We start from the raw sequence: 15,865 nt of genomic DNA on the forward strand, positions 1-15,865 counted from the left end.
TACAGAAAGCATTTAATGGGCCCTGGGATCCATATGGGGCAGAGGGGTAGGGAGTGGTCAGGGCAGCACATCTTCCTCCTTCCAGCCCTGCAGAGAGTCTGAAGAAAGACAGTTCAACCTGGAGCTACAGTTTTATTATCTTTCTCCCAAAGCACCCTCTGCAGCAAGCTGCTCCTTTTAAGTGGGCTGTTTTTTTTTAACCAAAAATATCCTTTATTTCATATACAAACTGACTAGATCATGCTTTGAAAAATAACTTGAAAATTTACATCTGCATTGATGAAACAACTCATCCTAGGAATCCAACCTTCTGTCGTGTTGTCCCCAGACTCTCTTCTTTGTCTAAGATCTTCTGTAGGGAAGTGTGCAATGTTTTGCCTACCCATTTTCCTGTCTCCATCATCTCAAAGATACTCTCTGGATCAAGACTATTGTTCCCCAATTTCTTCATACACGTAAGGGTACCTCTGCTGGTCACAGAAAGGAGCAGGCTGGCCAAAGAGCAAGTTTCTTCCTGAAGGGTAGCATCAACCACATGCCTACAACCAATTTTGCTTAATGTGATGATACAGGGTATGTTATCCACATTAAGTCAAATACAGTCATAAGGGGCATCAGAGAGCTCAATCTCTTTTGATCTTTCTTCATCCTCCAAAACACGCACTTTGGGTTTCCTTGTATTAAAGAGAGCTGCCTTCAATGCAATAGAGATTGCATCAAAGAGGTTGCCACCACATTCCAATAACAAAATCTAGCTGCTGGGGATTTGGAAACTTGGCAATTTGGGGTGGGGGGGGCATGTCAGGCCACAGAACCTGCAAGTCAGTCTAGGGCCCCTTCACAGATGCCCTGGCCTCTTGCTGATTTCCCAGGAGATCAACAGGGTACTGAGTGAGCCCACAGCCTATTCTGCAGGGGAGCAAGCCCCATCTCCCCATCTACAAAGGTTTTTCATGGAGATTTCCTCCCCTAGAGCCTTATTCCACAGGCTTTGTGGCTAGAAGGTGCAATCTGACCCTGGTGATGATCGTGTTGTAGATAATAGGGAAGTAGCATGACACCCACCAGCCTCGGTTCAGGTAGATGGCTGGATGGCCATCAAATATGAGTGAACTGCTGGGGTGGGCTGGAATTGATTCACTGCGCTCAATGACCTAAATATTTAATGATCTACAAGTCTGGGTTTACAGGTGTTTTTCTTCACGTTTCAGTGTTTTGTTTAATTTTTGTCAGCTAATTTCCAAAATATCTTAAATGTCAGTAATTCTGCACAAGCAAACAACACACCTGTGTTACATTTGGTGTCAGGAACAAAAGCTGGCTAACGTTTCTCTTTGTGGTGTGAAGGTTGAGGATGGAGGATTTGGTGTTCTCATGGCAAATGGAAGGTGATGAGAAATCGAGGCGGAGCCAGGAAGTCCTCTCGATGTGGGTTCTCATTTTTTGTATGCCAAGGTTGCGATTCACCTGAGCTTGAATTTGGGTTACTTAACTCATAAGCTAACCTGCTGCACTAGGGATTTCTCCCAGCTTGGAGCTTCATAGAGAGCTCTTTTGTGACCAGTTGTGTTCTCAGAATTATAAACTCTGCAATCAACAGCAAACTCCCTGTGGATACCAGGCAACCTGTAAAGCAGGATTTCAGATGCTCTGTAGCATGGATCATGAGCTCATTTCAGCTTCAGGTGAAGGCAGGGAAATAAAACATTTCTGGGGACTGCGCTCAAAGTACTTGGATTCCCAAATACCCAAGTTAGCCACTTGATGGACATCCATGTTTTTAGAAGGGAAATAAATGAAAACTCATCAACAGAGCTCTTGTTATTTATGAGGTATTGCATTTGCAAAAAAGACACAGGGGCAAAGGACTTCAGCTCCAGCTTTTGTCATAACTTCTGAGCAACAGTGGTGTCTTTAGGTTTGCTTTCTGCACAAAGGCTGTCCACACCAGGAACTTACAGCCTGTTCTTCGGAGCCTTAAAAAAATCACCTGAGGTTGCCGGGGGGGGGGGGGGGAGGCGGGGGGCTGGTAACAGGTCATTACAGCTTTCCACCACTTTAAATCCACGTGACGCACTGTTCAGCAGCCTCTGTGTAATGTGTCAGTGGTCTCAGCCCAGTTCCTAGCACAGAGGCATCCACCAAGCCACACAAGCAGTCCTAGTAGAGAGGCCAAGAACGGACACATCCAGTAGTGTAATCAAGGATAAATGCGGGTAAATGGAATTTTTCCCCTTCTCCTTTGGGGAATGTGGAGTTTAGGTTACGTTCATTTACCCACTTCCCCACCGGATGCTTCCAAGTTTGAGTGAAAGCACTTGGGCCAAACACATCAGCCCAACACTCAAAAACAAGCTAAACTTTAAGCACGTCCCATTCAACAAAGCCTGTGCTTAAGACCTGTTGATTTTAATGGAGCTTGCATCCATACTTATAATGAAGCACGTGCTTAAATGCTTTGCTGAATCAGGGCCTTGGTAGGGGCCAGTAAGGGAGATGTTAACACTGCTCCTGCCAATGCTATGCCCATCCTGTGGGTAAATACAAGGGACATCTTCTCCCCAGGGCTGTCAATGTGATCATTTGCCAGCACTAAGTTAAGTGAGACAATGTGTTGGTCTGGTTGGCTTTCATTACATGGGCTGGATGGGAATGGGTCTTTCTGCACTAGGACTCAACAGTCCGAGTGCCAGAGGATTGGGGGGTGAAAAGCTGTCTCCTGTAACAGAGGCTGAGCTAACTCACTTCCTGCTGTGTTTCCAGGGAGCGGGGAACAGAGGCAGAACAGGAGCTTCAGGCACCAGAAAGTGCCCAGGGCTCGGAGTGAGGAGATGTAGGGTAGGGAGCCCAAGTGGTTGGTAACAAAGGGGGATAGCAGCTCCAGGACCGGGGGGATTGGGAGGATTGGGAAGCTGAGCAGAGAGAGGGGAGACAACAGCAGGAGAGAGAGGAACGTCTACACTGCAAAAAATATAATAAAATAAAATAAAATAAAGCCATGGCGGCAAGTCCTAGAGCCCAGGTCAACTGACTTGGGCTTTCAGGGCTTATATTACAGGACTAAAATAGCAGTGTAGACATTCCTGCTTAGCCTGGAGTTTGGGCTCTGAGACCAACCCTCCCTCCCTAGGTTTCAAAGCCCAAGCTCCAGCCGTTGGAGAAGGAACATCTACGCTGCTATTTTTAGTCCCACAAGCCTTGGGTGACCAGATGTCCTGTTTTTATAGGGACAGTCCCGTTTTTGGGACTTTTTCTTATATAGGCCCCTATTATCCCCCATCCCCTGTCCCATTTTTTCACAGTTGCTATCTGGTCACCCTGCGCAAGCCTGAGTCAGTTGACCTGGGCTCTGAGACTCATTGACTTTTTTTTTGCAGTGTAGACATACCCAGAGAGGATTGGGGACAAGACAGGAGGGAAGGCAGGAGGGCAATGGTCAGGACAGGACCAGTAGGGGAGCAAAGGGGGCCACTGCTGCTCGTGGAAGAAGAGTCAGGAAGATAGGCAGGCAAGGGGAGTGAATGGAAGCGCAGACGGTAATTGGCAGCATTTCAGGAGCTCAGATATGGGAGGCACTCCCAATGCCAGGACTCCAACAAGGATGTGAAGGTTCACGGCCAAGCATCAGCTGGGTTGCACTTCTCTTCTGAAATGAATGAACAGAGACTTTGTGGTTTTTAACTCATTATTCTGAAAGGTTCGTTAGGGAATGGGGGGTGGGGCGGAGGCCAGTTGAATCTGTCAGCGATTTAAAAGGGCCCTGTTTCCCTTTCAGAGAACTCAAACAAAACCCATGTACAAAGCAGACAGTCGTGCGACAGGCAGTTCACACAAATATGTGTCAAAGGTACATGAGGCCTGTCTGTGTGCCCATTGGCAGGACTGATGTGACTGACCTGGCTCTTCCCCACCAGACCTCCTCTGCACTGCTCCTGTGCCTTTTTGTTGCCACTTTCATGCCACTTTTATTCTCCACTGGGGCTCTGGCAGGACAGTGGCAACCCAGGGACCTGCTCTTTTGTGATATGGAATTCCTGTGGGTTCCACAACTTCGGGGGGGGGGGGGGGCTCTCGGGCTCTCTTTCTGGCTGTGTGAGAGACAGGATGTTGGCACCAGGAGAATCCATGTCAGTGGGGAAGGGCAGTTGTGTGAGCAGCTTGCAAACAGGAGTTGACTGTGTCTGGCCAAGACCCAGGTCTCCCTAGGTGAAGGGTATTGTAAGGTGCCCACAGGGAGCCAGAATCTGTTGCTCTTTTGCTGGCCATCTATTCAGAGGCGCTGAGCTCTGGCAGCTCTCACTGGAGCTCCTTCAGGCCACGCAAGCAGCAGGTGTTACACTGTAAAGGCCACCGGTTAGCTATGTGGAAATGGAGCTGAGCAGCTGGTAAGACTTGTTAACAGGACATGTAGAAAATGATGAGATGAGCCAGACAGAAATAACTCTGCCTGGGGTCCAAAGTCTTGCCTTTGTGGGAGGTCTGTCACCGCACACAAGGTGGTAGGAGCTGTGGTTGCTACACGGTGACTACAAGGAGTCTTCTTCAATCTGGCTTTTGGGAAAGAATTTGGGGTTCATTGCGGGTGTGTTAGAGCAGAAGCAGCAATAATGGTCTAAACCACAGTACTGTCTGTTCAGATATCTTGAAGGGCTTAGCTTCAAATCAGGAAATTCCAAGTGAAAACTAACGACAGGGGAATTGGTTTGCATGAAGCATGAATGACTTTGAATCGTTGCTGTAAACTCAACCTGATACTTATTTGAGGTGGCTTTTATTTAAAAAAAAAAATTGGCTCTTTTAAAACACCCGCAGCCTGAATTGTCAGCGGGTGGCCTCTAGTATTGAATGCCCAGCTCCCACTCTTCCCTTGTTCCTCTGGGCAAAGTCAGGGATGCTACCCATCTGAATAGCTTTCCTAAGGGCTTCGCCCTTTATTTATTGCTGCTATGGCTTCTGGGTTCTCACTGGTGCCCGTGACACATGTGGTGACAAGCTTGACTCAAACAGGTTGATTCTTCGTCCTCTCAAAGATGGGCACCACCTTTGGGATGGGATGGCTGCAGCACCCCTAAGTTTTATGCAGGGCTCCACTGTTGGCCTGCACCTGGGGTCCCGGCTGCCGGCCTGCGCCTGGGATCCCGGCTGCTGGCCCTGTACCCTGGACTCCGCTGCAGCTGGGACACTGGGCGTGGGTGGCAGCAGAGTCCCTGGGCACAGGGCAGCAACCGGGACCTGGTCGTGGAGCAGCAGCCGGGACCCCAGGTGTGGGCCGGCAGCGGAGTTCCGGGCGCAGGCTGGCAGCGGAGATCTTGGTGCGGGCCGGCAGCCAGGACCCCAGGCGCAGGGCGGCAGCGGAGTTTAATCGTCAACCAAAACCAATAAGACTGATGCTTATCGGTTAACCAGTTACACTTTTACATCCCTACTACGCACTGAGTAAATTTCTGCGAAATCTGTTTGCAAAGTGTGTTTTGAGAAAGCACAGTTGATTCCACCAGCCAAGAGAACAGTAATGTCTCCTTCAGGGCTGGCACTAAAAGCAGTGCCTGCTTTGTCTGGAATCTGATACATTATGATCTTTTCATGCTGCTCCAGCTGAGTACGTTCACAGGATGTGTCAGACCTGCCTGCCTGCGTTCAGATGTAAAAAGCCCCCACTGCAGCAGAGTATCCAAACAGGATGCTTCACTTATCCACTGGGTAAGCTAGGCACCGAGGTGGGGTACCGCATCAGGGAAAACCCAACCTGTTCAGCATGATGCAGAACAGTCTGCAAAATCCCCGGTTTTGGTATTTAAGATGAGGGCTGGGAATGAATCATCTCCTCACCACAGGAATGGGGAAGAGCCCCTCTAGGCTAAAGCTGGCATGCGCTGATGGAGGGGAGCAGACACATGTCCCTGTTGTTACTGGCTGCCAGATACAGCAGATTTTTTAGACATCTACATGATGGCTTTGGAAAATCTTGCCAGGACACGCAGGGGCTTCTGTTAGAGTCTTTTGCTCTTTGTTGTTGTCTGTTACATTTCTCTCTCAATTCCTCTTCCCCAGGGGTGTATTCCCACAGGGCCTGCCTGATGAATATGCCTTTGTAGCCACCTTCAAATTCCGGAAGGCTTCCAGGAGAGAAGACTGGTATATTTGGCAGATTATCGACAAGTACGGCATTCCGCAGGTATGGGGCCCTTTCCAGCCTTCGGGAGCAGGCGTGTTTCGCACAAGCTGGTTATGCCGCTTTAACTCCTCACTTCCCCTTCCGAATGGGCTGATGAGCATTCCTTTCGACTGACACACTTTCAGTTCGTTCTGCTGAAGAACTTTTGCCTTTAAAATTGGACACGGCCCATGGTTTATATTGGAAAGGAGGTTTGCTCCGGCAGTGGCTGAGGTTAGGAGGAAATGGGCAGAGAAAAGACATTCTCCTAATTTTTAAAAGCACTTTGAGTTTTTCAATAAGTTTATTCAGCTGGTTCTATATAGAAAAATTACTGCTTGCCCCAGAGTAGCGGGGATGGTCTCACGGTTAAAGCTCAGGACTGGGCCTCAGGAGAGGTGGCTTCTCTTCCTGACTCTGCCACAGACTTCCTGGGGACTTTGAGCAGGTTACTTAATATCCCTTTGCCTCAGTTTCCTCCCCTGTGAAATGGGTATAATAATACTTCCCTACCTGGCATGGGGTTTGTGAAGGGGAATTCATTAATGTTTGTAAAGCACTTGCAGATCTTCAGATAGAAAGTGCTATAGCTGTACAGTCACGGAACCTAGCGAGCGCCCCCTCCTGGCCGCTCACTAAGATGGCTGTGACAGGGAATCCAAGTCTCTGCTGCTCTGGATCTCCAGGGGTTTCAAGCCTCTGGAGCCTCAGCAGGATCCAGCACTGGTTCCTTGGTTGGCCTTTGTGGAACATTTCCTGGGCACCAAATAGTCTGTTACCCCTTCTTGGAAATGGGGCTCTTCAGCTCACCTGCCCTAGGCCCCCCAAGACTAGCATTGACCTCCAATATACCCCTGTGACTTAAATATGCCCTGTCCCACAGCTCCATCTCAGAGGTGTGAAGTTTCCGGTTACAGTTTAACTCTCTCAGAGGCACACAGCAGTTGGGAAGCAGTTCACACACACTCTGACACTTTGCACAGAGTCAAATGCATTTGTTCTTTTATACCTAAACATACAGAGCACAGAAGAGTGTGGATCACACAAAACAATACACACGACATTGGTCATTTTCAATCTCTCACACTTCACTTGGGAGTTCTCCGGGGCCACACATTGTTGTGCCCTGCCTTATGTATACTGTTGCATGATGGGTGGTCCATCCCCCATGGAGTCCCTTTCCCAGCTTCTGTGACCTTGCTGTCTCCTGCCTCATGCTTCCTTTCTGGCTCTCCCTATTTCTCCGTGTTTCTTTATTTAAACCCCTCCTGGTGACCTTTTCTCTTTTGTTCTATTCCTGGTAAGTTTCCACTGTTCCTACCTTCCCCCCTTCATTCCAAGGCATAAGCTAGAATGGTTCTCCAAGGCTTGAACTGCTTTTTAGCATAATCTTTGTATAGTTAAAGTACTGTCATTAGCCTTAAGTATTTCCTTTTGTCCCTGTCTGGTGTGTACCAGCTACAAGACTTTGGTGGATCCACAAACATATAGACACTCATGGTACTGCAGCTGTTCATAAGGCAACTTCACAGTATCAACCGGAATTCATAAGTTATACATACATACCCCCATTCATCGTGACTGCAATCTATCGTCTGTTGCCATATAGATTTTTTAACACCACATCATGTTGTCTTTTTTGTTTGCAGGGGTTTGGGTTTTTTTTGTTTTGCCTACTGCGTACATTTTACAAAAAGAAAAGGAGTACTAGTGGCACCTTAGAGACTAACCAATTTATTTGAGCATAAGCTTTCGTGAGCTACAGCTCACTTCATCCGATGCATTAAGTGAGCTGTAGCTCACGAAAGCTTATGCTCAAATAAATTGGTTAGTCTCTAAGGTGCCACTAGTACTCCTTTTCTTTTTGCGAATACAGACTAACACGGCTGTTACTCTGAAACCTGCGTACATTTTAGTTTGTTGTTACAGAGATACTTGTGATTCCTGAGTGGGCTGCCAGTGCTGATTTATTTAGCAGTGCTACATATTATTATTCCTTTGGATTTGAACTTCCAAAGGATGTGGAGAGATATTCAAGACACTCAGGCAGCATAGGGGATGGGTCTAGTATAAGAAGCTACTAGCTGGCTAGCTAGATTCTTAAGTCAGCCAGTGAACAAAGGTTAATATCATTATCTTGAAAAATTTTCAGCTGATCCTTGATAAAAGGAGATGTTACTTATTGTGAAACCATACTCCCTTCATTCCGAATCCTATATACCAGACAGTCAGTCATTTCCTGTTGTTCATAGCTGAAAAATTGACCCCCTGAAGTTTGGAAAGCGAAAAGCAATAGGCACTTTTGAAATTTTTACACAAGTCCCATTTTTAAAATGACTTTGACACTTAGAAGCCTTAAGTCTCATTGAAAGTTAATACGACGTAGGCTCCTAAATGCCTTAATCACTTTTGAAGATGGGACTTGGGCTCCTAGGTTACTTAGGGGCTTTAGAAAATGTTAACCTTTATCTGCTTGCTTCTACATCCATGGCATAATATGTACAGTACTTGAGCCGTCCAATGGAGGAATTATGAGAAACAATATGCTCGTAGCAATGGCCTTGGAAAGAGAGAGAGATAATTAGTGGGTGAAGTATGAATTCTGCAATGCTAGATGTGATAGGCGTTTACCTAGTACAGATTAAACTGGGCTCTTTCTCTCTGATTTGAAAACTTGATTGAATTTGAGTCCAGTCACTCAGTACTCCTTCCTTCTTTGTCACTGCTTGGTCATTTTAGTCATAATGGTAGGTAATTTAGGCCATCATCTAACCCCTTTAACATGCCTTGTCTTTTCTCAATCTCATTTCCTATCCCATCTTCAGGCATGTCCCCCACACCCTGCCTATATCTCTTTCCCTTCCCCTCTGCTATTAGTACCTTTGACTCTGTAAAGCACTTTGGGGTACAGTTTATGTGAAAGGACAAGTGTACGGAGAATGAAGTTGTGTTTGTATCGGCAGCATTCTTTCTGTTGATTCTCAGGTCTCTATCCGCCTGGATGGAGAGAACAAAGCCGTGGAGTACAGTTCCATTGGGCTGACCAAGGACGCAGTACGAGTGGTCTTTCGAAATGCACGAGTCAGTGATTTGTTTGACCGCAGCTGGCATAAGATCGCACTCAGCATTCAATCCAAGAGCGTCTCCCTCTACATTGACTGCAAACTAGTGCAGACGTTGCCTATTGAAGACAGAGAAAATATTGACATTCAAGGGAAGACCGTGATTGGCAAGCGCCTGTATGACAGTGTACCCATAGACGTAAGTACTGAGTCTGCGGATTCATTCCCCGGGGGAATTATATCCATCTGTGCAAGGTTGATGGGGTTTCTGGTGTCATACTCTCACTGAACCCTTTCTTTATTCACTGTCATTTCCTGAATCTTTGCATTTGATTAACTGTCTGAGGGCTTGTCTACATTACCCACTGGATCGATGGGCAGTGATTGATCCAGTGGGGGTTGATTTATTGCGTCTAGTCTAGATGCGATAAATCGAATGCCAAGCGCTCTCCCGTCGACTCCGGTACTCCACCGGAGCGAGAGGCGCAGGCGGAGTTGACGGGGGAGCATCAGCCATCGACTTACCGCAGTGAAGACACCGTGGTAAGTAGATCTAAGAACGTCAACTTCAGCTACATTATTCACGTAGCTGAAGCTGTGTAACTTAGATCGATCCCCACCCCCCCACCCACCCCAAGTGTAGACCAGACCTCAGAATGGCTGACATCTCATCAGATACCAGGGTTTCCATCTTCTAACCTGAGAGTACTGAAGTGTGCAGTACAGGGATACAAACAGGGGACTCCATTTCATCCTTCCGGCCAGTCTGAGCTTGCCATTGCTAAACCCATGTCCGCAATCCTAGGTATCGCTCACCCACAAACATAATCGCCAAATCTACATAGTACCAAACAGCATCTGAATGTCTCTTTGCTGACCCAACCTGGCCCTACATGGGGTTTCATTTGTAGTGGTTAGAAGCAGGAAAGACTCATTAAATCACTGAGTCCTCTCCTGCAACATCAGAATACGGTCCTCACCACACCGAGAATAAATCCAGCATTAACTTAGTACCATGCTTGGTCTTAGAGAAAAGATCAAGATACTTACACTGGGCCTGGTTCTCTTCTTACATGCATGTAAATCAAGGCTAACTCCGTTGAAGATATAAGGGGCCTGTGCAAAGTGAATGCCGTGTGCATGTAACATGACATAGTAGCATTTTACCCACGGGGAGGGAATGACTGTGTGAGTTGAACACAATGAATGCCATCCTATCCAATTGAAATTGCAGGGGGACTATAGGTAGGCAGAATGTAACTTTCCAGATAGGAATTTGGCCAGGACACAGAGGTTAATATACACCCTTGTATTTTTTTGTAAAAAGCATCGCAGGATCTTTAATGAACACAGAGAGTCAGGCTCTCATTAGCACAGTGCCCTGCACAGAATGCTGGGGTGTTGACAGAGACGGATGCGTGTCAGCTATGGAACCCCCAGAACCATTGTGATCTGGCCTTTGTCTGTATTGTTTGCACTCTTTGTATCGAAACACTAGGCACAAGTTGGCATTAATAATTCACAGCCTCTGAAACGTGGCCCTACTGTCTGTCTTTGTTTTCTAGTTTGATCTTCAGCGGATGGTAGTTTACTGTGATTCCCGACATGCCGAGCTGGAAACCTGCTGTGATATTCCCTCTGGACCAGTAATATGTTGTTTTATTTTTATATATATACCAAGACACTCTTAGTTTAGATCGATTATCCAAATAAGGGGTTGCAGCAGTGTGAGTCTGATATTATAAAGGTGTTAGATCAAACCAATAGAATTGGTAACATGACAGTGATGAGTTTACTGGAAAAGAGAAATGTATTAAGCATTAAACCTTTCCATGTCCCTTTCCCCTGTCAAACTATCGTGGGAAAGAGGAAAATCTGAAGGGTTCAACTGCTGAATGAAGAATAAAAATTGCACTTAAAAGGAGTCAGTGTGTTTCCTATTGCTGCTGTATGGAAAGAGCGCAGACAGCAACAGTTGCTAGTTAGTAGTCTCAGCCCACTTGCCAACGGACAGAGGTCTGCATTGCGAAAAACACCAGCACAGTGTGGAAGAAGCGTGCAGTGCCTCAGTCGCTGCTGTAGCTCCTGTTGGGATAAACAGGTTTGCAGGGTCCAGACTGGTACCTTTCTCCAGCAGTTTTAAAAACCCCAAATCCAAAAAAACCCACTTGATTCTTCTGATCCCTAAGTCTCTGGAATTTGACATAGTTAGCAACATGTTTCAATAAATACCAATTTGGCTGCCATAAAGTGGATCAAAGGCCAACGAGATTTCGAGAAGGGAAGACCTGATAATGACATGAGCTGTTTGGTTTTAGTGCCAGGTGACGGTCGTGACTGAAGCGCCACCTGCTGAAATAAGACCCCCTGTCGGCAGCGAACAAGTGGGCCCCCAACACACCCTCAACTGTTCCTGTCCTGCTGGAGAAAAGGTGAGTGTGACTCTGTTCTCTTTTGGGAGCCTTTGTTTCTTCTCCCTGGCTAGCCCCTTTGGTTTTGGGAGTAGAATCTAGTAGAGGACCTTGACCTGCAGCGCCAGGCAGGATCACAGACTCCTAGATTGTAAGCTTGTTGGGGAAAAGGACTGTGTTTTAGGGGTTTTGTCAGCACCCAGTTCATTGGATCTTGATCCAGATTGTGGCTTCTGGAGATCAACCTAGAAAATGAAGCAGCAATTGTTACCACCCCTTTTAAGTACAGGTTTTGTAAGACATAATAGGAATAGGCTGGTAGGGTAAATGTGAGCCATGCAGAAACAATCCCTTTGCCTTTAGTGGAGTTGAGCCTGTTTAAATCAGCAGTGAATGTGGCCTTTAAGGTGTTAGCACTGCTGCAATACTTTCATTGCTGACTTTTTTCTTTTAGTGTGTCATTGCTCAAACCTTGAGGATGTGTAGCTTCTCGTCCATTGCCCGCTGAAATGGACTCTTCCATTGTGGGGCTCTTTCTATTGTCTCTGGTGTGCCCTTAGTGTGCTGGCATGTAGTGAGAAGAGCAGTCTCCAAATAGTCTCCTTGTTCTCTCTTTAGGGTGAGAGGGGCCCAGCTGGCCCTGAAGGTCCTAGAGGTCCAAAGGTCAGTAGTATGTTTTCCATTTTGTATATTTAAAAATACCATATGAGGTGCTGGGTTATTCGGTATGACAGGAAGAGTTTAAGGAACAAAGTCCAATTAACTAACAGCAGACGAGAGAAGGGTTGGATGTGTCCAAGGTGGGCTATGGGGAATGCAGTAGTTAGTGTGCGTGTCTTGACTATGCTCACCCCCAAGTTTCACTGAAGTGGCTTTATGTAGCTTATAGAAGCACTAACATACAACATTTTTGTTTCTACATTGGCTGTTTCTCAAACAAGTGTTATCCATGAGGCTGACATCACAACTTCGATGGCGAGTCTCCAGTAATTCTGCACTGTCCCCAAGCTAAAAGGCCACATCATTACTGTTCATCATCCACCAGAACTTTACTGAGACAGGGGTAGGAGAATGGAGCCCTGTAATCCAGTATCCCAGCAAGAGCATTTGAATCATGGGGTGAAGTTAAATATGGGCTATATTTCTAATTAGGTTTCTTCTTAGAATGCACAGAGTAAACCAAACATTCTTTCCCCCGATGATTCTAAATCCTACTTAGCTGGATGATGCTGACTTCTCATGCAGTGTGAGAGGGAGCTCACTTATGCTGTATGTTAAGGTTAAAATCCCAAAGCCTGGCTTTTTGGAGAGGCTTGCTGTACTGTCAATAGTTAAATGTTTCCGGGATGCCAAAAGAAATACTTTGGGTATATATTTTCTGCTGGGGCAAATGGAGACAGGCTTGTTGACTTTAAGCTGCACCTGTTTAATTTGAGAATTTGGCCCGTTGTTTCCATGGGACTATAAATAGCCCCATTCCTATTTTCATCTGTGACAGCTTAAGTGATGATGGGCTATTCTTCAGAATGACAGAACCATGAGAAATGAGTGTGAGAAGAACACAAAAGGATGGCAATGATAAAACAAAAGAAAGAAAATGTATGTTGTCTCATCCACTGGCACAGCCCTGCAACAGACTCCAGAAACACTAGTGACTATCCCACTTCACTCTCAGTAAAATGATGTGAACACAGTTCTGTAGATGGAGGATTGAATAGCAAGCCTTATTCACTGATCTACAGCTAGTAATCACCTGGCTTTGATGTTCCATAACCCATGTGCATCCAAGGACCTATAAGGTTTGTGTAATAGTGATCTAATGAGCTGTGCACAGACACAGGAGTTGGGGACCCTTGAATTTTAATCCAAGCTCTGCTGATGAATCACTGTGTGGGAGAGGGGAGGTTATTTAGCCTCCCTTACCCTTATCTTACCTATCCACTAAACAGAGCTAATTTTTTGTGCCTGCCTCACAGGGATGCTGTGAAGATTAATTAGTAAATGGATGTGAAGCCCTTTATGGCATTTATGGACCAGTTAATATCTAGGCTAGACTGCTGGTCTTTAGGCAGCCCAAAGGAGAGTATCCCCTCTCCACCAGCCTGTACATGTGTAAGGCCAACAGACCCAGGTCGTTGGTGGGCGGGATCGAACCTGGGGCCTCTGGAGCTTAAAGCATGAGCCTCTACCACATGAGCTAAAAGCCAACTGCCTCTTAGCTAAGGCTGTTAAGCAGACTTGTTTAATTCTCTCTCTAAGTGGTCTTGGTGCCATTATCACTACAAAAGTTTTTTTCTCCTGCTGATAATAGCTCATCTTAATTAATTAGCCTCTTACAGTTTGTATGGCAACTTCCACCTTCTCTGTATGTGTTTCTTCTTACTATATGTTCCATTCTATGCATCCGATGGAGTGGGCTGTAGCCCACGAAAGCTTATGCTCTACTACATTTGTTAATCTCTAAGGTGCCACAAGTACTCCTTTTCTTTTTGCGAATACAGACTAACACGGCTGCTACTCTGAAACCTGCACTTATTGTGACATTGTCTCACTCCTGTGAATATTCCATGGAACTGAGCAAAAATCAGAAAGTGGGGAGGAAGTTTAACCTTCTATTTTTCTTCAATTTAAATCCCATAACCCAGGGCAAACCATGGAAGTCGCAGAGATTAGAGAAAGGAAAAGCTCCTTTAGAGGTGATTGTCTCTGCCTCAGCCCACTATGTTGTCAAAGTGAGGGTAATGTACTGTGACACTGAATGTTTTGTTTTGGAAGGAGATGTAGCAACAAAAAAAATTAGAGAAAGAAGCAGAAAAAGACTTGGAAGAATCAGCTTGTGTACAGGGCAGACTGAGTTTGGTTGTTAATGTGCTGCAGAATACAATTGTTAACACCATCTTTATTTAATTATTCTTGGATGCAGCATGCTTTTCACACCTATTTTCATAGGATTCTAAGGCCAGCAAGGAACGCTGCGATCATCTAGCCTGACCTTCTGTATAACACAGGCCATAAACTTCCCTGAATTAATTCCTGTTTCCTAGAGCAGATCTTTCAGAAAAATAAAGATCCAATCTTGATTTAAAAGTTGTCAGTGATGGAGAATCCACCACAACCCATGTAAGTTGTTCCAAGGGTTAATTACCCTCCCTGTTAAAAATGTGCACCTTCTTACTGGTCTAATTAAAGAATTAGACTTCATCGCATCTGTCTGGGTTGTCTCCATCAGAGAAAGTATGTGTCCCGACAAGGGGCTCAGTAAGTGATGGAGCTGAACACTTCTTAGTTACAAGTGTGGACAAGGGCAAATTGAATTCAGCACCATCTCAGAAATCATGGTTAAATCCCATTTTATCCAGAATGGGGAAATCTTGGGCTGCTGCAAGATCTATTGTAGCTAGCTCTACGCTGTTCCTTCCCAGTTAGGGTGACCATATTTCCCTATGCTGAATACAGGACACCTGGTATAATTACTCGTATTCAAGCGAGTTCAATGGCAACCAATCAGAACTATGCCATACAAACATTCAAATTCACATCAAGTTGACTGAGCCCCTGCTAAAAAGAAATACTGTGTAGCTGGATTATTTTTATTTACGTTCTTGTCTTTTAGGGTTCACAGAGGGAGGGGTGACACACACACACCCCTACCTCCCCGCCCACACCCATGGGGAGAGGTGACCCATACACACTTCCGTACACCTCTCTCACATGGGATCGGGGGGTGACCGACCAACCGACCTGACCCTCCCTGCCTGGCCTTCTCTGCCCTCCATGCCTTGCTGGGCCCCCGAGATGGAGCGCCTCTCCTGGTACCTGGTGCTGCATCTTCCCGATGCAATGGGGTGGGGCCGTGGGGTCACATGCCCCCCCCACGCGATTTCTGCCAGGGTTCACACCAGAAAGTGGCCAGCAGCAGCCTTTCAGCACTGTGCGGGAGGGAAGGGACGGGAGCTGCTTCCAGTTGCAGGGGAGGCGGCAGGGGCGGGGGGAGGGGAAGGGATGACCTGGCCTGTGTCTTTTCAGAGCTCATTTCTTCCTTCCCCACCATCATGGCTGGAAGCAGTTTGTCCCTTCCTGCCTGCACAGTGTCCTAAGGCAGCTAACACCTCCAGGCTGCTGCTGGCCACCAACATATCCCAGCTGCCTCCTGTCCCCACAGCTACAGCAAGGGCAGGAAGGGGTTAAGCCCTAGGGATGCATTGTGCACCAGGGCCCAGGGAACCTGACTGCAGGAG

The 15,865-nt window shown here is 46.5% G+C and overlaps 1 protein-coding gene and 1 pseudogene across 1 annotated transcript in view; one reads left to right on the plus strand and one right to left on the minus strand.

Moving 5' to 3' along the window:
• Positions 1-15,865, plus strand: part of LOC141983518 (collagen alpha-1(XXII) chain-like) — a 208,389-nt gene that overhangs the window by 81,303 nt on the left and 111,221 nt on the right. Inside the window, exons 4-8 of the mRNA XM_074946717.1 lie at positions 6,052-6,175; positions 9,140-9,415; positions 10,782-10,862; positions 11,535-11,648; positions 12,246-12,290. Coding sequence (XP_074802818.1) covers positions 6,052-6,175; positions 9,140-9,415; positions 10,782-10,862; positions 11,535-11,648; positions 12,246-12,290 — 640 coding nt within the window. The remainder of the gene's footprint in view (positions 1-6,051; positions 6,176-9,139; positions 9,416-10,781; positions 10,863-11,534; positions 11,649-12,245; positions 12,291-15,865) is intronic.
• LOC141983466 (exosome complex component RRP42-like) lies at positions 280-1,440 on the minus strand (annotated as a pseudogene).

The sequence above is a fragment of the Natator depressus genome, chromosome 2 (genome assembly GCF_965152275.1).
Source record: "Natator depressus isolate rNatDep1 chromosome 2, rNatDep2.hap1, whole genome shotgun sequence".
Classification (NCBI taxonomy): Eukaryota; Metazoa; Chordata; order Testudines; family Cheloniidae; genus Natator; species Natator depressus.